This window comes from Hemiscyllium ocellatum, chromosome 2, assembly GCF_020745735.1.
Source record: "Hemiscyllium ocellatum isolate sHemOce1 chromosome 2, sHemOce1.pat.X.cur, whole genome shotgun sequence".
Taxonomy (NCBI): Eukaryota; Metazoa; Chordata; class Chondrichthyes; order Orectolobiformes; family Hemiscylliidae; genus Hemiscyllium; species Hemiscyllium ocellatum.
The window spans coordinates 35,003,407-35,030,160 of record NC_083402.1 but is presented as its reverse complement, the minus strand read 5'-3'; the positions used below and the strand labels follow the sequence as shown (position 1 = coordinate 35,030,160).

Genomic DNA, 26,754 nt, shown 5'->3' with positions numbered 1-26,754 from the left:
GGAATTTCTTCAGCCAGAGTGTGGTAAATCTGTGGGACTCATTGCCGCAGAAGGCTGTAGAGGCCAAGTCATTGAGTGCATTTGAGACAGATACATTGATAGGGTGGCAGTGAGCTGGCTTCTTGAACTGCTGCAGTCTAGTGATTTATAGGTAGGTTCTTGATTAAAAAGGGAATCAAGGGTTATGGGGAGAGGGCAGTAGAGTAGGGCTGAGAAACATATCAGCAGTGATCAAGTGCCAGAACAGATCCGCTGGACCAAACGGCCTAATTCTGCTCCTAAAGCTTATGGATTTATGGATCAAAGGATATGGGAAGAAAGGAGGAACAGGGTATGGATTAATATGACAGACATGACCTTATTAAATGGAGGGGCAGGTTCGAAGGGATGAATGGCTGCTCTGGCTCTTATTTCCTGTTCCTTTGGTGGAAATATGTGCTGTTCGAAAATCCCCGTACCTTGTTCAATTTGATGAAATAATCCAATCCAGCTTCAAAGGCGTTTGAGTCACAGTTCATCTGGAGAACAGAAAAAGAATCCATCAATCCTTGAACCTTCAGCAAAGCCAAGCTGTTTTAAATTCACTCGTGAGGTGTGGGCATTGCTCCAGCATTGATTGCCTGTGCCTAGTTGGTATTGAGAAGGTGGCAGTGAGCTGTCTTCTTGAACTGCTGTAGACAAAGTGAATTATAGGTTACGATAGTGGATCCCAACCTCAGTAACACTAGCACACTTCAATTCCATAGCACATCCACTTTTTCGGGGCATCTCCCGTCCATTCAAATCCAAAGGCTAGATAGTAGAACCCCTTATTAATCAACTGAACTGTTGTTTCTTTTTATGTCTTTGGGCTTAGATGTTTCATCAATGACTGAATTAGCAGAGGAATCACCTCTTTTGACAAGAAACATCTATTTCTTCCTAGATCAGGAGACATGCGATAGATTTCGCAAAGAAGTATGGATATGGTCAATTTAGGCCATTTATGCTAATGTAAAAGCTATCACATTATTTCAATTTTGTCCTTTGGCCACTTGTGTATAGAATGTTCACGTTTTAAAATCGAAAGATCGATACTTCACTTTTAATTTGATGCTTAGTTGCAATTTTGGAGATAATGTAGTTAAGATTAAACAATGTTTATTTTACATTAATTTTCATGAACAAGATTTCACAGCACACTTGGTCAGTTCTCGCAACACACAGGTTGAAAATCACTCAATTATGCGACTGTGCTGAAGTGTTGTGAATATACCTTGGGGTTAGTAAATATATTGCTCTAGAAAATAACTACTGTTCCTGATAAAATCAGCCAACTCAGCAACAACCAGGATGTCTTAGCCCAGAGGGCGTTAAGAACCAACCATTTAGCGTGCAGCATGTTGGCTCAGTGGTTAGCACCACCCCGTGCCAGGGACCTGGGTTCAATTCCCACCTTGAATGACTGTCTGTGTGGAGTTTGCACATTCTCCCCATGTCTGCGTGGGTTTCCTCTAGGTGCTCCAGTTCCTCCCTCACCACCAGACGCCTGAAGGAAGAACGCCTCATTTTCCGCCTCGGAACACTTCAACCCCAGGACATCAATGTGGACTTCAACAGTTTCCTCATTTCCCCTTTCCCCCACCTCACCTTAGTTCCAAACTTCCAGCTCAGCACTGTCCCCATGACTTGTCTGGACTTGTCCTACCTGCCAAGCTCCTTTTCCACCTATCCACTCCAACCTCTCCTCCCTGACCTATCACCTTATCCCCTCCCCCACTCACCCATTGTACTCTATGCTACTTTCTCCCCAACCCCACCCTCCTCTAGCTTATCTCTCCACGCTTCAGGCTCACTGCCTTTATTCCTGAATAAGGGCTTTTGCCTGAAACGTCAATTTCGCTGCACTTTGGATGCTGCCTGAACTGCTGTGCTCTTCCAGCACCACTAATCCAGAATCTGGTTTCCAGCATCTGCAGTCATTGTTTTTACCTCGTTGATTTTAACCCTACTGCGAATCCTCATACAAGGATGCCTGCATTGAAGAAGTTTTCCTCCTCTCTCTACAAGAATCTCAGGGAGTCCCTCTCCCATTGCAACTCCCAGGTCATTTCCTCTGCCCCGAAGCTCTTCAACCATGTCATGAAACAAACTCGGTACCACAGCCACATTTGCTTCCTCAGTGCCTACCTCCATAACCAACTCATCCCACACGGACTCCGGACCACCTTTAAACCAGCAGAGTTCAGTCACGAACAGGACAAACAGTACAGACTACAGATTCAAAAACACCAGCAACAGTTCTCCTTCAGGATCCTCCGCTCCACACTCGCAGCAATGCATCGGCACCTAACCTCTCTACAGTCAGCCCTGCCTCAGCTGAGGGCCACACTCTCTCACAATTGCAAAGGACCCACTCTGTACTACATCCTCAGGAGAATTCATACTCTCAACAAACAGTATTTCAATTCCATCTCAAACATCAAAAACTGTAAGTACAACAAACTTTTATCTACCCACCTCCATAACCAGCGCTCCTCAAACATTCCAGAAGATTCCCCTGGCCTCAGAAACAACTCAGACGCCATTAGCCATGTGGCTGATGCTGCTACCACACCCACGCTGATTGATGATGTCACTTCCGCTCCCATCACGGCCGCTCCCACAACCACTTCCGCCCCTCACAATTCCCTCATGCATCACATGCGACATCACGTACGCTCCTCACATCGCTGATGCACACGCTCAATAACTTCCGCCACCCCTACTGCCATGATCCGCCCCCACCAGCGCCACTCACCTGCAATCTGTTGACACGCCTCCCACAGACCGCACTGTCACTATCCCCAATCCCCAGATCCCCGAAGGGAACACTACCCCTGCTCATGACTCCACCCCCATTCCCCCCACCATCACACACACTCCAGTTACTGGCACCCACTCCCAGCTCCACACCCACACCAGATCCCAGCTCCCAGCCCTGCCGAGTTTTCACCATCCCTCCAGACCTCCCCCTCACTGAGGACGAACGATCAGTCCTCAGCAAAGGACTCACCTTCATCCCCCGCTGTCCACGCATCAATTAATTTAATACACGCTGTGACGTTGAACAATTCTTCCATCGCCTTCGCCTCCGAGCTTACTTTCACAATCAGGATTCCCGCCCACCTTCCGAAGACGCCTTTGCCCACCTCCAACACACTGCATCCACCTGGACACCCCACGCTGGCCTATTACCCGCCCTTGACCTCTTCATTTCCAAGTGCCGCCGGGACATTAACCGCCTCAACCTGTCTACCCCCCTCCCCCACTCCAACATCTCACCCTCACAAATCGCAGCCCTCCAATCCCTCTGCTCCAATCCCAACCTCACCATTAAGCCAGTGGGTAAAGGGGGCGCAGTGGTAGTCTGGCGCACTGACCTCTACACCGCTGAAGCCAAACGCCAACTCGAGGACACCTCTTCCTACTTCCCCCTCGATCATGACCCCACCCCCCATCACCAAACCATCATCTCCCAGACCATACAGAACCTCATCACCTCAGGAGATCTCCCACCCACAGCTTCCAACCTCATCGTCCGGGAACCCCGCACTGCCCGGTTCTACCTCCTTCCCAAGATCCACAAGCCTGACCACCCTGGCCGACCCATTGTCTTAGCATGCTCCTGCCCCACTGAACTTATCTCTCTACCTCAACACTGTCCTATCCCCCCCTAGTCAAGGAACTCCCCACATACGTTCGAGACACCACCCACGCCCTCCACCTCCTCCAAGACTTCTGTTTCCCCAGCCCCCAACGCCTCATCTTCACCATGGATATCCAATCCCTCTACACCTCCATCCGCCATGACCAGGGCCTCCAAGCCCTCCGTTTCTTCCTCTCCAGACGTCCCCAACAGTACCCTTCCACTGAGAGTGTCAGTGGCCGAACTGGTCCTCGCCCTTAACAATTTCTCCTTTGAATCCTCCCACTTCCTCCAGACCAAAGGGGTAGCCATGGGCACACGTATGGGCCCCAGCTATGCCTGTCTCTTTGTTGGCTACGTAGAACAGTTGATCTTCTGTAATTACACCGGAACCACTCCCCACCTCTTCCTCCGCTACATTGATGACTGCTTTGGCGCCACCTCGTGCTCTCGCGAGGGGGTTGAGCAATTCATCAACTTCACCAACACATTCCACCCTGACCTTAAATTTACCTGGACCACCTCTGACACCTCCCTCCCCTTCCTGGACCTCTCCATCTCCATTAATGACGACCGACTTGACACTGATATTTTTTACAAACCCACCGACTCCCACAGCTACCTGGATTACACCTCTTCCCACCCTACCTCTTGCAAAAATGCCATCCCATATTCCCAATTCCTCCGCCTCTGCCGTATCTGCTCCCAGGAGGACAATTCCACCATAGAACACAGCAGATGGCCTCCTTCTTTAGAGACTGCAATGTCCCTTTCCATGTGGTTAAAGATGCCCTCCAACGCATCTCGTCCACATCCCGCACCTCTGCCCTCAGACACCATCCCTCCAACTGTAACAAGCACAAGGGTGCTCACCTTCCACCCTACAAACCTTCGCATAAACCAAATCATCCGTTGACACTTCTGCCACCTCCAAAAAGATCCCACCAGAGATATATTTCCCTCCCCACTCCTTTCCGCCTTCCACATAGACTGTTCCCTCCGAGACTACCTGGTCAGGTCCACGCCCCCCTACAAAACATCCTCCCATCCTGGCACTTTCCCCTGCCACTGCAGGAACTGTAAAACCTGTGCTCACACCTCCTCCCTCACTGCTATCCAAGGCCCTAAAGGAGCCTTCCACATCCATCAAAGTTTTACCTGCACATCCACTAATATCATTTATTGTATACGTTGCTCCCGATGCGGTCTCCTCTATATTGGGGAGATTGGGCGCCTCGTAGCAGAGCGCTTTAGGGAACATCTCCGGGACACCCGCACCAATCAACCACAACGCCCCATGGCCCAACATTTCAACTCCCCCTCCCACTCTGCCGAGGACATGGAGGTCCTGGGCCTCCTGCACCGCTGCTCCCTCACCACCAGACGCCTGAAGGAAGAACGCCTGATCTTCCGCCTCGGAACACTTCAACCCCAGGGCATCAATGTGGACTTCAACAGTTTCCTCATTTCCCTTTCCCCCACCTCACCCTAGTTCCAAACTTCCAGCTCAGCACTGTCCCCATGACTTGTCCGGACTTGTCCTACCTGCCTAGCTCCTTTTCCACCTATCCACTCCAACCTCTCCTCCCTGACCTATCACCTTCATCCCCTCCCCCACTCACCCATTGTACTCTATGCTACTTTCCCCCACCCCCACCCTCCTCTAGCTTATCTCTCCATGCTTCAGGCTCACTGCCTTTATTCCTGATGAAGGGCTTTTGCCTGAAACGTCGATTTCGCTGCACTTTGGATGCTGCCTGAACTGCTGTGCTCTTCCAGCACCACTGATCCAGAATCAAAGTTTATCATTGTCCAGGCCTCAAACTCATGACATCATTTGCAGCTACTGTCTAGTCTTCCACCCCTCACCCATGCCCATTTCACATCCTGAGTTAAAGTGAGGCCTGGGTCCTCGGTTTAACATTTGGTCTGAAAGGCAATGTATCTGTTGATTCAAAACTCCTTTAGGACTCCATTGAAGCATCCGTTTGGATTATACACGCAGACCTGGAGCAAGGGGCTTTGAAAATTACAATCTACAGATTTAGAGGAAGGAAGTGTTACTACTGAGCCAAGCTGAGAGCACTACATTCAAAGAACCTCTTTGTAACCTTGCTTACAGGCAAGAACTTCCTTAATTGTGAAGCCAAACTAGCACAGAACCAAAGAACTATTACAACACAGAAGGCAGCCTTCCAGCCCATCCTGCCAATACTGGACCAGTTTGTGTGGTCTGATGTGTAAAGTGTGGAAACCTGGAAGGGAAAAGGAAGAAATCCCATTCACCTCAGAGAGCAGTGGTACTGCCACAATCAGCTGGAGGCTTGGGCAGTTGTGCATCTTGCACTTCATTATCATTTTGGAGGGACAGTCTCTCAACCAAACCCAATGTCAATGCCAGTCAGAAGGAAATCGAAGAACGGTCTGTAGAACTATGCCTTGGCAAGGTCTAGATATGAATATGGTAGGGTGAAAGGAGGTTAGTCTGAGGTAGGAGAGACAATGAAACACACCCGAACGTTGATGAGTTATGAGGAAGAATCACTAGATCTGAAACATTAACTCTGCTTTCCCTCCACAGATGCTGCCAGATTTGCTGAGTTTCTCCAGCAATTTTCTGTTTTTGTTCCTGAACGTTTCCTGGCTCTGATCCTGTCTGCTGTCATTATTCACACTTTAGTGAAAATTGTGTCAGGTGTAAACAGTGTCATGGGCTCTGATAAATAACTGGTACTGAAGGCCATGGTCTACATGTTGCTGGTATCTTTCAATGATGAGATGCAGTGAGGAGGAAGGTGAGTGACACAGCAGAAGACATCCAGTAGATGTAGTGTACCTGGACTTTCAGAAAGCTTTTGATAAAGTCCCACATAGGAAGTTAGTGAGCAAAATTAGGGTGCATGGTATTGGGGGCAAAGTACTAACTTGGATTGAAAGTTGGTTGGCTGACAGAAAACAAAGAGTAGTGATAAACGGCTCTTTTTCGGAATGGCAGGCAGTGACCAGTGGGGTACCGCAAGGATCGGTGCTGGGACCGCAGCTTTTTACAATATATATTAATGATATAGAAGATGGGATTAGTAATAACATTAGCAAATTTGCTGATGATACTAAGCTGGGTGGCAGGATGAAATGTGAGGAGGATGTTAGGAGATTACAGGGTGACCTGGACAGGTTAGGTGAGTGGTCAGATGCTTGGCAGATGCAGTTTGATATGGATAAATGTATGGTTATCCACTTTGGTGGCAAGAACAGGAAGGCAGATTACTACCTTAATGGAATCAATTTAGGTAAAGGGGCAGTACAAAGAGATCTGGGAGTTCTTGTACACCAGTCAATGAAAGTAAGCATGCAGGTACAGCAGGTAATGAAGAAGGCTAATAGCATGCTGGCCTTCATAACAAATGGGATTGAGTATAGAAGCAAAGAGGTTCTTCTGCAGCTGTACAGGGCCCTGGTGAGACCACACCTGGAGTACTGTGTGCAGTTCTAGTCTCCAAATTTGAGGAAAGACATTCTAGCTATTGAGGGAGTGCAGCGTAGGTTCACGAGGTCAATTCCTGGACTGGCGGGACTACCTTACACTGAAAGACTGGAGCGACTGGGCTTGTATACCCTTGAGTTTAGAAGACTGAGAGGGGATCTGATTGAGACATATAAGATTATTAATGGATTTGACACCCTGGCAGCAGGAAACATGTTTCCGCTGATGGGTGAGTGCCGAACCAGAGGACACAGCTTAAAAATACGGGGTAGACCATTTAGAACAGAGATGAGGAGAAACTTCTTCACCCAGAGAGTGGTGGCTGCGTGGAATGCTCTGCCCCAGAGGGCAGTGGAGGCCCAGTCTCTGGATTCATTTAAGAAAGAGTTGGATAGAGCTCTCAAGGATAGTGGAATCAAGGATTATGGAGATAAGGCAGGAACAGGGTACTGATTAAGGATGATCAGCCATGATCATACTGAATGGTGGTGCAGGCTCGAAGGGCAGAATGGCCTACTCCTGCACCTATTGTCTATTAAATTAACCATCAGCCAGCGTCTGTCTTCTTGCTTGCCAAACAGGGTTGAAATCAGGCTTTTAATAATTTCACAAAATAAAAACACACCTTCAATAAATACTTTCAGTGACTTGAGACACACAAGCACCAACACATGCACAATACTGAAAATGACCACAGTGGGGCAGAACCGCTTTAGTTCTGCAGAAGCAGCTTCGCAGAAACAGAAATGTTCCATTAATGCCATTAGACATGTTGGCTCTGTTAAGCTATTTTTATACATACACCCGTATTAGGTGCTGCAATCTGATCATCATATCTCACTGTCAGTTATTTATATTTTTAATATTTCTGTTACTTCATGGGATATCGGTGTGAAGTCTAGGCCAGTATTTATTGCCCCTCCCTAAATGCCCTGGTGGAGGCAGTAGTGAGCTGCCATGTTGAACCACACAGTCCTTAGATTGGAGTAACTCCAACAGTGCTTTAGACTGTGAGTTCCAGGATTCTGACCCAGCGACAGTGAAGCAGCCACGATATATTTCCATGTCATGGTGATGATAGGATTGGAGGGGGACGTGCAGGCCCTTGTCCTTCCAGCTGGAAGTGGTTGTAAATTTGGAAGGTGCTGGTCAAGGTAAATTTTTGCAGTGCATCTTGTAGATAATACACACTGCTGATACTGAGCGTCAATGGTGGAAGTGGGAATTGGATGTTTGTGGATGTGGTGCCAATCGAGTGGGCTGCTTTGTCCTGTATGATGCCAAGCTTCTTGAGTGTTGTTGAGGCTGCACTCATCCTGGCAAATGAGGAGTATTCTATCACACTCCTGACTTGTAGATGGTGGAAAGGCTTTGAGGAATCAGGAATGCTGCAGAATTCCCAACTTCTGAGCTGTTCTTGCAGCCATAATATTTGTTGAGATGGAGCAGTTCAGTTTCTGGGCAAATGGTAACACTGAGGATGTTGATACTCAACCCTGATAGTCACATCATCAAACAGCTAGAACCGCATTCATTGATACCCCTGCATCTCTGTTGCATGACAATATGGGGCAGAACTGGAGGCCGTTAAGAAGGGCATAGCCTGTAGCTGAAACCACTGAAGATGAAGTATCGGCATTCCTAATCCTTGTTCTCACATCCCATTTCTTCCTCATCGCATGCATTTTTAATTTACTGGATATACTCGAGTAATAGTCAATTTTTTTGGGCTAATTCTTATGGTAAAATTGATGGGGTTGACTATTATATGGATACTACTTTTGAGTGGCTGAAATACATGTCTGTCAAAATTCATACCGTATCATTAGCAAAAGCCCAACTGATCTCTAAACCAATAAAGAAAAAAAGGAATTACAGTAATTCTGAAAACCTGAAGTGGAACACACCGGCTCATAAATGTTGATCAGTTATCTGTGAAGAACTGGGATCGACGTTTACTTGAGATATATGGAAAATTCCAGATTTTTGTAGCCGAAAATAGGGGATCGACATTTAAATGACTTTGAATATTAGTTGAGTATATATGGCACTTCCCATGGATGCTGTAAGTGTGCCCTGTTCTCCTTGCACCACAATCTCAATCACCCTCGCGCCTTCTTTTCTCAAAGACTCAGGTGGTGTAACCATGCTGGGATGTGAGAGACTGATGATGATGGTGATGATGATGACACAGCATCTAGGTTTCATCCTCACAGTCACCAGCACAGAAACTGATCCTATGTGTATCTCAGGCAGAAGATTATTAGTGAGGTCAGCAAGTGGTGATGGACCAGACTGCTGTGTGAATGCCTGGTGGGCTGGAGAAAGCTTACAGTCACTGTCAGGGATACATAAGGCCCAAGGCTTTGTGCTGAGCTTACAGCAAATGCGGATATTCAAGCCAGTTCAGCTTATACTTCTGTAGACCCAAACATGGTGCAGTGCTTAAGAACCTTTGTCACAACTTCCATTGCTAATGAGCCAAATTTTCTAACCAATGTTTCCACTTGTCAGAGATTCCAAAACTAGGGGCCATTAATAGCTACTAATGACTAAAATAAGAAAATAAGGAGACATTTCTGTACTCAGAAAGTAGCTGGAATGCATAACTTTCCAAGAAAGATAGTGATTTAAGCAAATGGCTTAACAGCTTTCAAAAGGGAGATCCAGAAGGGAGTTTGGTAGAAAGAGGTGAAAGGCTGAGGAATGTGGATTGGGATGAGAGTTGTGTAGTGTCCAAACACCAGGACAGATTAGCTGGGTTGATGGTTAGTTTCAGTGCTGTTTTTCTAAAGTAATTCCACTTAATCAATTTAATACCCAATCAGGAAGACCTGGCAAGAAAGACAATAATCTTCTTTAGTAGGGTATGGAGGAGCATTACAACTCCAATTAGCTGCTGAGAAAGTGTGGCTATCAGGGATAATACACCCAGAAAGTGGACCTGTTCCTCTCCCTTGTGACTTACTGCAGTGCAGTCACCATGCCTCGTCATTATGAGCTGCACAAAGCTAGATTCTCCTCAGTGGAATGTGAATGAGGTCTGAGATGTAAAAGAGCCTGGGCCTGAACTCGACCTGTATCGTGCCCACCTGAAACCTGCTCCCACTCTGCTTTTCATTTGAACTCAACGGAGATTGAAGACTGTCATTTTATGTGTTGCAGAATGGGACAGTCCTAGCAAAGGAGCAAATATGACCTCCCACAGCTACTGACCTCTGCTCCCCAGCCTCGGAATGCTTTCTCAAGCCGTAAGGAGTTCATAGCATACGCTCCAAAGTTGTCAATTCCAAATTCCTGCCCTGCCTCCATGATGGCAGCGTATAGGGCAGCAGTGTCTTGTCGTTTGTGGTACAATTCCCACCCAAGCTCACCTAGAGTGAAACAGAGAGGTCAATCAAGCTTAGACCATGCCAGAAGTATCATATCTTAAGGCTTCACACTATAAGCAGTGTACACTTTCCTTTCATTTTGTATACTTTAAAGCTGATATAAATGGAGACATACAGCTAGGAAATATCAGTATTACCACCTAATATAATGAAGTTCTATTGACAGCAGTACATTAAAATGCACATACACTTGCTCCAAGGTACGCCCCATATAGTATATTGCAATAGTTGGTATTAATAACACTGATGAGAATTTATCTTAGTGGAACTTCAGGCACTGCATATATTAATTCCAGCTTTCATAAACATATGAAATAGCAGCAGGAGTTGGCCAGTCAGCCCCTCAAACCCACTCTGCCATTCAATAAGATCACAGCCAATCTGCTTGTGGCTTCATTTCCACTTTCCCACCTACCCCCAATAACCTCTAATATTCTATCAGCCTTTATACAGATTTGGCAAGTGTAAAGATTTGACTTCTGTATTATTGACTGTGGATTAAAATGGGGGAACAAACACAGTTTCAAAACCAAATGACTGTGGAAGGAGTTGCTGTACTTCTAAAACAAGCTACACAAACTCATTGTGAGTGATGTTTACACTGCTGCTCTGGCTGCTCTCGAGACTGTTTGTTGAAGGTAGAGCACCAGGAGCAGCGATTGCACCAACTGAGACCTGGCCAGCAACAAGGAGCTGATTGAGTTTTGCAACTGCAACCAGTTATGGATGTAAATGATAATCAGCCGGAGGACAACTCTCTGATTGGTTCCAGGACAGCTGAAAAGCTTGTGGGTGTGAACAATATACTGAGCCGTAAGGACTGCTGAAAGGGGTAGGCGGTCCATGTGTGTGTCTCTCTCTGCAGAAAATTACCTGATGTTGAAAGAATTTTTTCCCACTGGTGGTTTTGCCTTTACCCACTAACTAAAAGACTCTGTGGTTAGTGTAGCAATTGACCTGTGCCTCTTGAAAACAACTTGGAGAAAGAAAGCGGAAGAACAGGAAGTCCTACAACTCTCTGCTGGCTGGAGTCATACCTGGCACATGGGAAAATGGTTGTGGTTGCTGGAGATCAGTCATCTCAGCTCCAGGACATCGCTGCAGGAGTTCCTCAGGTAGAGTCCTAGGCCCAACAACCGTCAGCTGCTTCATCAATGACTTTCCCTCCATCAAATGGTCCAAAGTGGGGATGTTTACCCACGATTGGTCATTGTCAGTGACTCCTCAGACACTGGCACAGCATGTGCCTCAAGCAGCATGCACCAGACAATGCTCATCCTTGGGATGAAAACTGGAAAATAATACTGTGCCCCACATCTCCATCAAGAGAGAATTTGACTATAATTCTTTGACATCTGATAGCAATCCTATCACTGAATTTCCCACTCCTGGTGGTCACCATGACCAGGAGCTTTACTGAATCAGCCACAAATTATTTGGAGGGGAATGTAGGTCAGTGGCTGGTATTTTGTGGCAAATCACTCACCTTCTCACTTCTGTCATCTGCCCACCATCTACAAAGTCAGGAGTCACACAATACCAGGTTATAGTCCAACAGGTTTATTTGAAATCATAAGCTTTTGGAGTGCTGCTCCTGCATCAAGTGAAGTGGCACTTTAATTGATGAAGGGACAGTGCTCTGAAAGCTTGTGATTTCAAATAACCTTGAGTTCTGACTTTGTCCAGCCCAGTCCAACATGGTGCCTCCACACATGGCCACCACCTACAAGGCACAGGTCAGGAGTGTGATGGAATACTTCCCAAATGCCTGGATGGCTGCAGTTCCAACAACACTCAGAAGGCTTGACACCATCCAGGAAAAAGCAGCCTGTTTGATTGTCATCCTATCCATCCTCTTTAATCACGTATTCCCTCCATTACAGGCATGTAGTGGTGGCAGTGAGCACCATCTACAAGCTGCAGTGCAGCAAATTTCTGAGGCTAATGCCTCACCCACCAACGGAGAACCCATAGATGAAAGGGGCATCAGAATGGATGAAATACCCTTCCATTGGTCTATTCGTGGTCAGGGCCTCAGCCTTTCATCTCCATGGCCCTGTCATTGAGGCACAGAAACTCTAGTTCTAGAGCCCGGCATCAACCAAGAAGTGACCTCAAATGGGGCAACGATTTCCATATGTGGTCGGGGTGGGGATGCACCTGGGAAAAACCAGCACCTTTGCTAAGTTGCCCTCAGTTGGGGTCTTTATGGGAGTAATTGACTGCCCATCTCCATAAAGTGAGCAAATGACCCAGTTCCCTGCCAATCCTGGGGAAGCCTCTAAGTGGCAAGAATGCATTAGGGAGGCATCCCTTTGGATAGCCTTCAACTACCCTACCAGGAATACTGTTTCCATGGGGCCAAGAAAATACAGCCCACAGTTACGATTATAAATCACATTTCAGACAGTATTAATTCTTTATCAAAATAGCAGCAAGACAGCAGTGTTATGAGACCAATTATGATGTGCTAATTGGGCTATTACATATGACTGGAGACACATAAAGCCAACTGAGTTGCAAATGCACTGGAGCATATTTGTGGTAATTTACTTGGGAAGGTAGATAGATAATACTCTCTCTTGCCAATATGATTATTAATGTCTAGACTGTCCTGCAGGAATATGTTCTTAGAAGTTGAAAACAATTATTCAAACTTTTACAGATTCTAGGAGAGGCCACATGTGGAATATCGAGCACAATGCTTGAGTTTCTATCTTCAATACAGTTTGATAATATTTACAGGAATCACAGGACAGCAAGAATGGTCGAGGTTTTGAAATTGACAAACTCACTTATGGCTAGGTCAAGAAAATACTGAGGGTGTGAAGGTAAAGGGGATAAAGTACAATCTGAATTTTAAGAGCATTGAAAGAAATTGGACACGGCACACAAATTTGAGAGGTTGAACCAACCAGAATGCAAAATATACTCATTTAACATGGCTTCAGCAGTTGTCCATGTTAAAAAATGTGCTGGAAATCATATTTTAATTTAGAGTCACAGAGTCATAGAGATGTACAGCATGGAACAGACTCTTTGGTCCAACTCATTCATGCCAACCAGATATCCTACATTGATCTTGTCGCATTTGCCAGCATTTGGCCCATATCCCTATAAAATCTTCCCATTCATATACCCATCCAGATGCTTTTTAAATGTTGTAATTGTACCAGCCTCCACTACTTTCTCTGAGTTTAAAAAAGACCTGAGGGGCAAACTTTTTACACAGAGAGTGGTTCATATATGGAATGAACTTCCAGAGGAACTGGTGGATGCAGGTACGGTTACAACGTTTAATGGACAATGGAATAAGTACATGAATAAGAAATGTTTGGAGGGATAAGGGCCAAGTGCAGGCAGGTGGGATTAGTTCAGATTGGAATTATGGTCAGCATGGACTGGTTTGATTTGTTTCTGTGCTGTATGACTCTATGACTCTGACTTACTCCACACTTCCCCAGAAACGCAATTCACAACTGCTTAACCTCTGAATGTCTGCTTTTCACAAGGTTCTGGTTTTAGGCCCATGTAACAAGACACTCCAAGCCCCAGCTTTGACCATTCTTTTCATAAGAATGTTAATTCTTTGTATACTGTGCAAATCTTTTTGTTTGGAGAATGTACTCTTTACCAATACTGTTCAAGCTCAGATTTCTTTATGGCAGTAACCAAATCCTGCTAAGATACAGGTCGTTCTGCTATAACGTGTGTGTCATTAACACAAATTCGCTGTAACATGATTGATGAATTGGGGACACTGTTTCTAAAGCGCAAAGTTTTAAAGCGCGTATTGGTTATAAGACAATTCAGGCCCATTAGTTGAAATGGTGTTGCTTTTGCACAATTTTCTTATAACAGGGGATTGCACAAGAATGGAACTACCACCTGACAGCAGAACTGACTGTACTTCTTCCAAGGTGGTATGTCAGGTTTGATATCTGGTCCAGCTATTGATTACCTTGATCTCTATTTGCCCACCATTATCTCTTCCCAATCTTTATAACTTTGTCAATGATAACAGACAGTAATTGATGCGTGTCCAGAATCCTAATGAGCATTCCAGCTGTGTGAAGCTCTGCTCCAGGAACACAAATTTGTAAAAATTGCTCCCATTATGAATTTCTATTGGCTTCAAGCTTAACTTTATTTTTGTGAAAATCTGCAAGGCACTGCTGAGAACAAACCACTGGTGAATCAGTTTCAAAGACTAACCTGTGTATGAGATTCTCATAGCTGTAAGGGGGATACCAGCCAGAGTGACAGGCTTACACTGCAGGAACTTGAACGCTGTCCCACTCATGTCTACTGTTGTGAGCTTCTGAAGGACCTTCCGTGAAAACGGCCCTGCTACACCCAGCACTCCAATCTCATCAGTGACATTGCAAATCTCAACTGCATAGCCACCATTTACCGCCTCTTCCTCTATGTATCTAGATAAATGAAAGTGATAAGTCCGGTGAAGAGTTCAGACTCTGTTTCCCTTTTTAAGTAATAGCAAATAAGTAAATGTGCAAAAGGCTTGTTTCAATCAAGGCACTGCCTGCCAACATTTTGGCATTTATTAATCTGGTTGGCATTGCACATCCAACTTATAGCACATGCATTATTCCTTCCTTCATAGTGTAATCAAAAGGATAGACATTCATGCACTGCATGGTATAAATTCATAGGAGAAAGTGAGGACTGCAGATGCTGGAGATCAGAGCTGGAAATGTGTTGCTGGAAAAGCGCAGCAGGTCAGGCAGCATTCAAGGAGCAGGAGAGTCGACGTTTCGGGCATGAGCCCTGAAGAAGGGCTCATGGCTGAAACGTCGATTCTCCTGCTCCTTGGATGCTGCCTGACCTGCTGCGCTTTTCCAGCAACACATTTTCAGCTCTGGGATAAATTCATGTCCTGGTGTCGCATATCACTCACAGATCAGTTTATCGCTGAGCCAACAATACTGAGGGTTCAAGATGTTCATCCAATAACTTAAAATTAGTTTCACTAATTTTGGTGATAAGAGTAAAACAGGCAAAACTGGATTCACCTTCCATAATACACCCCTTCAAGTTTCTGTCTCCATTAATCTCATTGGAGACAAAAAATGGGCAGCAATACACAACAGACAGCCGATCCAATATTGCCTGTGTGAGACTAGTGCCAGCGGAAAATTGTCTCATTCCAGGATAGGAACTTGATGACCTGATGTAGCCTATTGGAATTTGAGTCCCATACTCGCTAGTGTAAGTGATTCTTAAAGAGTCTTTGGAATGGCTATTCAGTTTGAGCAGATTGGGATAAAGAATAAATGACAGCCTTGCTAGCAACATCCAATTCTAAGACTGAGTAGCAGTTACAAACAAGATCAGAATGGACAGTGTTCTCATGACTAAGTGAAAAGCTAACTGCTTGAGCCCAGTTAGGAGACATAGGCCTTAACCCGGTGTATTGCTGAGCTGTTGGCTTCTCCAGTTAATCTTGTCCATTTTCTATCTTGCTTAAAAATGTGTTGCTGGAAAAGTGCAGGTGGAAGGAGGTTAAGGTGAGAGCGATAGGCCGGAGAAGGGGTGGGGGCGGAGGGTTCCTAGGAATCACAAGGGATGAATGCAGATTTCTCCAGCTTTCTCATTTCCCTTTCCCCCACCTTTTCTCAGTCCCAACCCTCAGACTCAGCACCGCCTTCCTGACTTGCAATCTTCTTCCAGACCTCTCCGCCCCCATCCCCTCTCCAGCTTATCACCCTCACCAACCTCCTTCCACCTATCGTATTCCCAACGCTCCTCCCCCAAGTCCCTCCTCCCTACCTTTTATCTTAGCCTGCTTGGCACACCCTCCTCATTCCTGAAGAAGGGCTTATGCCCGAAACATCGATTCTCCTGCTCCTTGGATGCTGCCTGACCTGCTGTGCTTTTCCAGCAACACATTTTTAAGCTCTGATCTCCAGCATCTGCAGTCCTCACTTTCTCCCATTTTCTTTCTTGGTACTGGAAAGGGATTTTAAGGAAGGAAAATAATAAAGGTGCAATGTCTTAAAAACTACTTCGTTTTAAAAAATTTGCATAATCTATTCTCTTCATTTATTTAACTTTTTACAAAATTAACGTAAATGTGTTTGCATTATATTAACCCAATGAAGAAAATGCAAATCTAAAGAATAAATTCAAGTCAGCAGTTTCACTCTTTAAAAAAAGAACTGGGCTCACCTTATGTCATGGAGCTCTGAACCTGATCCTGTCACCAGCAGGAACTCCTCTTCTGACAAGTGGCTGATTGTTACCTCAGCATACACACGGCCCCTTTGTGTAAGCATATGACTGATGTTTATAGAGCCCACCTGTGGGAAATGACAGGGAGAATAAACAGGGGACACACGTTGCAAATGTCATATGAGTCATCTGCATGTTCTTGGAACTTCAACCCTTTAACAATATTTCATATTTTTAGCTATCCACCAAATTTTGGGGAATGATCACCAAAGCCAAACTGAGGAATCGTGGCACCCGCGGTGCAACAACGAGCTGGTGCCAGATTTGAGGTCAGGTGACAGAGACTCTTTCTAAAAAAACATTACTGGAGACTGAAGCTGGGTATGAGTAGTTTTCAATGATGGCATAACACACTGCTGAGAAACAGAAAGACAGCTTCAGTTGGAGCCTTGATTCCCAGCTCGATGCTCATGTGGGTACTGGAGGGGAAGCTATTGTCGGAATAGGCTCACTACAGTGGGAATGTAACCATATGAGGCACAGTCTCAGTGGCTACAGAGGAAAAGGGCCTGCGTGACTATATCCAATGTGGTGGCAAAGTTCAGACATTCACACTAAGCATTCAGAAGGTAAATGGTACATTGGCCTTTGTTGCAAGGAAAGTGGAGTACAAGAATTTTTTTTTAAAAGTCTTGTTGTAATTGGGCAAGGTATTGGTTAGACCACTTCTAACATACCAAATGTAGATTTAATCTCCTCATTTGCAGATGGATGTACTTGCATTGGGAAAAATACAGCAACGGTTCACCAAATTGGTCCCCAACATGAAGGGTTGTCCATTGATGTAAGGCTGTGTAAATTGGGTCTATATTCTCTCCAGTGTAGAAGAAGGAGAGGCAATCTCATTGTATAGTTGAAGCTTCTGAAAGGGGAGGTACTGAGAAATTGTTTCTGCTGCTCAGGAAATCTAAAATACAGTAGCACTGTCTCAGGATAAGAGGCTGACTATTTAAGACTGAGATGAGGGGGACCAAATAGTTGTTAATTGATGGAATGTTCTGCCTCAGGGAGTTATGAATATACAACATTTAATATATATAAGGCAAATATAGACTTTTAGTCTCCTGAGATCAGAGATGGGAAAAGTGGAGTTGAAACTGAAGGTCATCCATGATCGTGTTCAATTTCAGTACAAGCTTGGCAGGCTATATAACTTATGCCTGCTCCTATTTATATTCTTGGTTGAAAACGGATAACACATCACGGTTTCAGACACATAGAATGTCATTCGAGTTTTGGCCAAGAGCATTATGAGATGAAGGTCATGAGATGCTTAGTAATAACTCCTTCCAAATCTTGGAAAGGAAAATGGAGGTGGCATTTGAGGGCTTACGAGCTGAAATTAAGCAGCTGTAAATTATTTACTCTGTATTGGAAATCCACTTGTTACCTCCATAATGAAAAGTGTAAATGATGTGAGAGTCAATCAACCAGCATGATGTGCTATGATGTAAATTCCAAGCTTTCCTTTACCACTCATTCTATGAAATGGTGGTTTGGAATTCTATTACCTCAGGACATCCCACCTAAAACCTTGAAAAATATGCATTTACTTTGAAAATTATCATCTGTTTTTCATTTTTCCATTTAATACCAGCATATTCTTACCTTTGGAACAACATTTGCAATGAGGTGGTCCAGAAGTTTAACAGAGTCCTTTCCTTTCACAGTGAACTTTCCAAAGGGTGTTAGATCAAACACTCCTACTTTTTCCATGACCTGTTTACACTCTCTCCCAACTGGTTCAAACCAGTTTGTGCGACGAAAACTTGGCCTAGCACGATTGAATAAGTTTGTTAAATTAATCCTTTGTTATACAAAACAAAATCGCATTTTGCTTTTATTAATCATGATGCTCTTTTTTCCAGTCACCCTGTAGAAAGGTGTGATTTGAAACACTTCAATTAAATTGAAGCAGAACCAGAAGTGAGTTGCAGAGAATTATTCTGATGAGCATCTTGTCATGAATTGCAATCCACGGCCTGAGAAGGTGCTGGAAGTAGCTTCAATAATGTTAGCAAGAGGGAGTGATGGTGATGTAGTAAGAATGTTGCTGGGCTAGTGACCCAAAGGGCCAGGCTAGTATTCTGAGGATATGGGGTTCAAATCCCACCATTGCACTTTGTGACATTTAAGTTCAATCAATAATTCTGTCATATAATGTTAGTCTCAGCAAATGTCTGCATGACAATGACTATTGTTACAAACCCATCAAATTTACTTGCACACTGTGTAAGCTTCACTTCAAGAAAGAAACTCCCCCATTCCTTACCTGATCTGGCCCAGATGTGGCTCCAGACCTACAATACTGTGCTGTCGCTTAACTGCCCTCTGAGCTAGCCACACAGCTCAAGGACAATTAGGTATCACATCCAATTAAATTAAAGACTGATTTTAAAAAAAGGGAATTGAATAAATGCTTGAGTTTATGGGACAATGGGAAAGGAGCAAGGAAACTGGACTAGTCATTCAAAAGGCCATGAAAGCATAACGTGCGGAATAGCCAATAAAGAGAAGGACTTTGGAAAATATGGCCGTACATTTTTCACTAATAGATCACAATCATCAATATGACTCACTCTACTTGGTCCTTGCTAATTGTTGTTTTCTAATGGAGTGGCTGATGCTCTGGCAAGGTATTGAAGACCCATTCCCCATTCAGACTGGTGTCAATCAGGGCTGCGTCATCGCGCCAACACAGTTCTCGATCTATCTTGCTGCAGTGCTCACGTCACCGCTGACAAGTTCCCTACTGGAGTGTTGCTAACTTACAGAACCTGTGGGAAATTAGTCAACCTTCACCGCCTTCAAGTTGAAACCAAAGTCACCCCAACCAGTGTCATCGAGCTGCAGCAAGCAGATGCTTGCCTTTGTGCAATCTCAGAGGATGTACTCCGGACTATCATCAGCACCTTTATAGAGACAAATGAGAGCATGGGTCTCAAATGGAACATCTGCAAGGTAAAGGGAATAGTGGAGCAAACCCCTGAACATCAAGATCCACGGGGAGTCCTTAGATAACATTGACCACATCCAATACCTCAGGAGTGTCCTGTCAACCTAAGTAGCTATTAATGAAGAGATCCAGTATCACCTCCAGTGTGCTACTGCAGCCTTCGGCCGCCTGAAGAATCGGCCAATAACATCAGATTTGATGTCAAGATCATGGTATACAGAGCTGTGGTGATATTAAGGAAAAGTTTTGTTCTGATCTTGATGATGCGCTCAATGACATGCTAAAGGGTTTTTGTCAACTATCACTCTGTGAGGCATCAGCTGTGATCCTAATATCTGCAGTGGAACTATTTGGCAAATCAGGGTGGGAAAAGTGATCACAAATGACAAAGTATGTTCAACATGGTGTCACTATAAAAATAAATTCCCTAGTCTGCCAGGAAGACAAGTAATAAATACACGTAGAGGCATCATAGATCAAAGCATTGACACCTCCATGAAATGTCTTATTCGTCTGTGTCACTCTATCCATGCAGTGAGCTGGTCCACGGTGAACAGATTATCGACTTGTTCAATCCCTGATGGTCATTCACCTGATGCCAAGACATCGCAAGACCCAGAAGTCCAACAGGAAGATAATTAAAGCCTCAAAATCCCCTCCATCCCTCCTCTCCGATCTATCACCTTCACCCCCACCTTCATCCACCGATCGCATTCCCAGCTACCTTTTCCCGACAACCTCACTCCCCTCCCATTTATCTCTCAGCCCCCTTTACAACATCCATTTCAACTGCAGAACAGTAGCACACTCTCCAGGCTATCCCTCAACATCCTATGATAGAATCTCAAGGCAATTAGGGATGGGCTATATATGCTGGCCCACCCAGTGACATCTACATCCCACGAGTGAATAGAAAGCAACAGCATCAATGAGCACACTGTAACAAAAGAAAAACAACAAAGCTGACAGCTCCAATGGTTTTCCAGTTAAGATCATCAATACACAGTAGTCTTTTGCTCACCTCAAGACTTCATGCACTCATTCAATGAATTTGGGAGGAGGAAGAACTCCCCTTGACTATAGGAATATGACAACTGTAACTATTTTCAAAAAGGGAGATAATTCGAGAAAATCAAGACAATTCCCACATCCACAATAGGGAAAGTCCTCACACACCTCTCCTGAATTGCCTACCTGAGGAAATCTCCTCCAGGGACTCTGTTACTTAAGATCTTTCAGAAAAATTTCTGTCATGGCTTCTGTTAGCAAACAAATTCAAGAAAAATGTTAAGAACAACATCAAGAACTTTTAACTGCATCCATCAACCTGACCAAAGCATTGACTCAGTAGCTCATGAGGCTCTGTGGACTGTACTCCAAAGATTTAGATGTTCAAGATGTTCAAGCCCCCATTATGCGATTGATGATATGATTGCAATGCATTAGAGATCGGAAACAATCATCTTCCAAGTCCAGACTTGTGTTAAGCTCCCAAGCTATTTACAATCTACATATTAGGCTATTCATCTTAAAGATTAACTGCCCTCTGAAAACAGTACCAAAGACCACCTAGATGAATACACATTAACTTCAGTTGCCTCAGTGCAAAACTAAACTGCCTGCCATGGACATACATGATCTACTGTTCATGGATGAATGTGGTATCTTTGTCCACTCGGTAGTCTCAATTTCTTCGGGTTCTGCATACAAGAGACTGAGTCTGCCCTTGAATGTTGCCGAAACAAACCTCACAGTAACCCACACCTGTTCAGCCAAACGCTTCACCTCTCACATATGTTGAAGGAAAAGCTCTGGAATATTCGAGCACTTCCCCATCTTTGCAGCATCCTCCCTGAACAGGTCAGCATTGACGAGGATCTCCAGCAGCAGCACATCAGCTGCAATAGCTGAGACATCTACAAACCATCGGAGTGAGTGTTTAACGACAAAATCTTCCACAAGACAACAAGAATCCTAGTGTATGGAACAGCTATCGCCATCGCACTTTGATATTATTGCAGTGAGAGCAGAACTCTGAATCAGCAATACATGAGTGAGCCAGAGAAAGGGCTCCATCACATCCTCCAAATTGAAAGGGAGCATCTGCAAACATTCACGAGTGGCCTTATTTAAGCCAGCCCCACAGGAATTCAAGCAAAACTCCTGAAAAATCATCTCGGCTGAACTAGCCAGTGTGCCTGCTATGTCTCTCACAACATGAGAACTGTATCATCAACAGCACCCATATGGTAAGCCTTTGCCATACCTCCACTGTGTATATACTCCCTTAGGTTGGGTGACCACAATTGTACAAAGTACTCCACGTTAGCCTCAACAAAACCCAATATAATTACAGCAAGTTTTCCTTTGGCTTCCACTCCAATCCCATTACAATAAAGGCTGACATGTATTTGCTTCCTAATTGATTGTTATACCTGTACGCTAGCCTCCTGGATTTAAGATTAAGGACACGCACATCCCTCTGCATACTAACAGCTTAATTCTCATCTTTAAAAAAGAAGGGTGCTTTTCTAGTCTTCATGCTAAAATGAATAATTTCAAATTTCCTCACATGATACTCCACCTGTCATATCCTTGCCCATACACTTGTCTTGCCTGTATTCCTTAGTTGGAATGTTCTCCTCATGCAGGTTACTTTCCAGTCCAGCTTTGTGCTGGCAGCAAGCTTTGGTGTGTTGAAATTTGTTCCTTAATTAAAGTAGTTGATATAGATTGTAAGTCACCAAGGTTTAAGTATTGATCCTTGAGGCATTCCATTAGTTAGTCTGTCAACACAAAAATGACCCTTTATTCCTATACTTTGTTGTTTGTCTTTTAACCAATCCTCAATCCATACTATCTAGCCTCCTATCCCAAGAGACTTTTTCTTGCATAATGGGCGGTTGTGTGGCACCTTATTGAACCTGTTTTGAAAATCTAAATACACCAAATTCATTGATAGTTTCACACTCAAACAATTCTAATAGATTTGTCAAACACTATTGCTCTTTCACAGAACCACATTATCCCTGTCTAATATATACTGGGGGCATATTATGATTTACTAAGTGCACTGCTGCTCTGTCCTAAATAATAGACTCTAGTATTTTCTCAATTACTCATTTGCTCTGTCTTCTGTCTCCCTCTTTCTTTGAGCAATACGATATCATTTGCTAGTTTACAAGCTGCAGGGCTGTTTCACAGTCTCAGGAGTTTTTCAGGATCAGTATTAACATATCTGCAACTTATATCAACTTTTAGGATGTAAGTAATCAGGTGCAAGGGATTCACTTCCTGTGCTTATCCTCTGATTAACATAGTCTCTCTTACTTTCTCTCTTGCCTCCTTCCTAAATACAGTATCCTTTACAGTCACCGTTAGCTCGTGTTATGGGGCTGGAATTTAGTTCCTGCAAGGATGAAGCTGGTGGTCCTAGTTTGATCTCTACCCAATTTGAAGCCTGGTGCTTGTTTAGTGTCTTCATCTTCTTTCCTCTTCCTCTCACCAATATATCTCACTGTTTTCCTCTCCTCCCTCAGGATGAAATAACTGGATAATTTAAGAATGACAAACTATCTATATCCAAATGTTATTGAACACACTTTCAGTCCAGATTGTTACATTTTACGTGGGGGAGTCCCAGCTTAGTTTGTAACTCTAGGCTCATGAGCCCCAACCCCCTAACTATGAAAACTACTCCTGATCAGTCTCCAAAAAAAAAGATTTCTCTCTCTCTTCTTCTTTCATTCTTTCTGTCTCTTCCTCTTCTGCTTCTCTCTCTCTGACTTCCTCAGAGATCACAGTGCGTACATCCCTGCCTTGGAATAAAGCTGCAAACACACAAATGTGAAAAGAATAAATTTATAGCCTTAAAAGATCAGTCCAATATGTAATGTTTGAACCTCAGTCAAAGTTCATAATCACAGACTGTAGATATAAAGCAAGGAACAAACAAATGTAAAAACACCATCAAGACATAGCACTTCCTTTTATGTTATCTGATACCAAGTAGGGAGAATAATTTTAAATATTTCCCTTTCCCATATCACTTGACTCCTTGATGGAATTCAGTTCTACAAGCATGAGGTTCCTTACCTGAGGGGCCGTTGTTCAGACCTGAGCCAAAAGTCACTGTTGGCAGTTTGTTCATTCACTACCTATATCTAAGGCCCCCGTGCATCTCACTGGATAGAGATCAGAGTTAAGGAATCTGGCCAACATCCTTCCTTCTTCATCCACTGGAACTGGTTCCCCTAATGTAATCAATTAGTTCAACAAAGTTTGGGAATTGAATCTAACCCCACCATCATCTAGACAGATCAACAGCTCATTAAATGAACTGAACGATTGGAAGGTACATTGCTTTGTGCTGACTGACAAGGCACAGTGAGGGAATTATCAGAAACACAGCAACCTGCAGATTGGGTTCCTAACTCCATAAAGAATGAATAGGGATGATTTTTGGCAATATGTTCACAAGCTAAAAAACCTCAGGAGTGACCAAGCCTAGGACTTTAGGATTCTCTTGTGGTGCTGTGATAGTGTCCCTACCTTTGAGCCAGGAGGCCTGGAGTTCAATATTCACTTGTTCTAGAGGTGTGTAATAGCATCGCTGAACAGATTGATTCAGAAATACCCAAGATTGAGACTTCAGCAAAAGCATAGGTTAATTCCGCAGCTAGTGTATGGTTTCACCCTGGTAATGGAGCTGTAGAATGAGTTAGCTGGACACTCATTATGGGGGTGACTGCCAGTAAGGATGCTGCAAGCCCCATTAAGGAGGGCATACACAAGTTTGGTGGTTGGCTTGTCAAAATACACTCTCTTAATAGTGACTAACCATTTAAGAGCAAACATGGCGTCGAAGTGTGTTACAAGCATTTCTTAAAGTGGTACTCACCATTTCATGTTACCTTGTTGCTGAGGATGCCCAGAATACAGATTCTCTGGGACACTTTGGTAAGATTTCATGAATAGTCTATCAGTATTTATTTCAGAAAATCTTTGAGGGATTCGTGTAAGAAGAGTAAATGATAAGCAAAGCTATTTATTGAGCACCTGCAAGAAGTTGCCAAGAAAAGGGGACTGGTTGGCATCCTGCAAGGGATTGTCTCCTGTTTTGGAAGACACATGGAAGAAGCACATGAAGCTAGTGCTAACTGCTACAATGCACAGAACTCACCTCCAGCTGGTTGGCAACTCTCATGGGCTGGCATTGCCACCCCAGCTTACTGGATCTGCTGTTGTCCATTTGAGTGTCACTGTTCCCCTCAGAAGGGGCATCAATAAAGAAGGCAACCAGCCAGCAGCAAGCTACACAATGGTAGCTGCCAGACTGACTGCCTTGCTTCTACCTTCCCTTATTGCGGTCAAGGTGGGAGGGGGCCCTTAAATGGTTACTAGTTGCACATTTAAATACCTCAACTGGCTCAAAGATTGGTGTGTTACCAGATCCCTTACCCGTCCACTGGAACAGGGAGGCACGTTGGGTTGAGCAAGGTGGCGGTGGGCTAGGCACCCGTCTTATTCTTTAAGACCCCCAAACCCCCCTCCAATTCCAACTGGGAACAGGGGAGGCATAAAGTTCACCTCATAGTTTCTGTCAAACGTTATGAATGACAGCTAGCTCAAGCATGCTCCCAAATGTGAGTCAGTGATTTCATGAAATGCCACAATATTGTCACATCATTGATCACATTTACTGTTGTTAGTGCACTAGCAACAAAACAGGAACGACAATATTTCCTGCCTTCCAGCCAGTGACAAGCCATCCTTCCAAACTCCTGCTTAAAACATCTTAAAGAAAGCTGACCCTGTCAAACTCTCTAGGTCATCACCAGGTCACTCAAATGGATTAAGTGGCGCTGCCAGAAAAGAAAGAACTAGCCAAAACTTTCAAAATTAATATATATACTTCTCTCTGCTTCAAAAGCAGAATTGCAAAAATCAGTAACATCTCGCAGTTTATAGTACTCTCAAAATAAATAAATATATGTTTGAAATTAATTTACTGTCAAAATTTTCTTTCAGTTTTCTAATTACATGTTATTTTTAGGACAATATTAAATTTTTTATTAACATTATTTAAAAATTAATGCTGTAACTATTAAGTCATGCATGTGCATGCAGCCAGTAAATGTGGGCTTTATGATATTCAAATGATTTTCGATATAGAATTTTCAGGGGGATTTTGAGATGTGATTTTCACTGTCTGCTCCCTGTCCTTAAAGATAGACATGTAGGAGGCTGGAAGAACACAGCAAGCCAGGCAGCATCAGGTGGTGGAATAGTCAACGTTTTGGGAGTAACCCTTCTTCAGGACTGGGGGTAGTGAGGGGTGTAGGGTGGTGAGGTAGAGATAGGTGAACACAAGTAGAGGGTATGGTCTGGTTGGTCGATGGGAGGAATGAGTCTGGTTGATGGCTGGGAGGAATCAATGTTGACTCCTCTGGGCTGTAGGCTACCGAGGTGCAAAATGGGGTGTCGTTCCTCCACTTTGTGATCTGATTCGCTGTGGCAATGGAGGAGGCTAAGGATGGTCATGTCAGAAAGGGAGTGGGAAGTTGAATAAAAATGGGCCATGACGGGAGGTCAGGATGGTCCCTGCGGGCCCAGCTGAGATCCTCGGCGAAATATTCCTTTAGTTTATGTTCGGTCTCCCTGATGTAGAGAAGACCATATCGGAAGCACTGGATAGAGTAAACTTGGTTGGAGGAGAGACAGGTGAACCTCTGTCTCACCTGGAAGGACTGTTTGGGGCCCTGGATGGAAATGAGGGGAGTGGTGTACCAGCAGGTTTTGCATATTTTCCAGTTGCAGGGGAATGTACTGGGGGTTTGTGGGAGGGGTGGGGGGGTTGGCATGAACCAAGGATTGGTGAAGGAAACAGTCCTTGCAGAAGGCAGAGAAAATGTTCTTGGTTGTGGTGTCAAATTGGAGATGGCGTGAAGTGTTTAAGGATGATGCGTTGGATGCAGAGACTGGTGGGACAGTATGTGAGGAC

General features: G+C 44.3%; 1 protein-coding gene across 2 annotated transcripts in view; it reads right to left on the bottom strand.

Moving 5' to 3' along the window:
* The window catches only part of dmgdh (dimethylglycine dehydrogenase), a 140,108-nt gene that overhangs the window by 10,015 nt on the left and 103,339 nt on the right, over window positions 1–26,754 (bottom strand). Inside the window, exons 10-14 of one of the 2 annotated variants that reach the window (XM_060835719.1) lie at window positions 18,404–18,569; window positions 16,733–16,863; window positions 14,759–14,976; window positions 10,368–10,525; window positions 459–518 (exon numbers count right to left, since the gene is read on the bottom strand). In XM_060835719.1, coding sequence (XP_060691702.1) covers window positions 459–518; window positions 10,368–10,525; window positions 14,759–14,976; window positions 16,733–16,863; window positions 18,404–18,569 — 733 coding nt within the window. Of the gene's footprint in view, window positions 1–458; window positions 519–596; window positions 672–10,367; window positions 10,526–14,758; window positions 14,977–16,732; window positions 16,864–18,403; window positions 18,570–26,754 lie in introns of those variants that run through there. The other variant, XM_060835728.1, reaches the window with a different exon arrangement.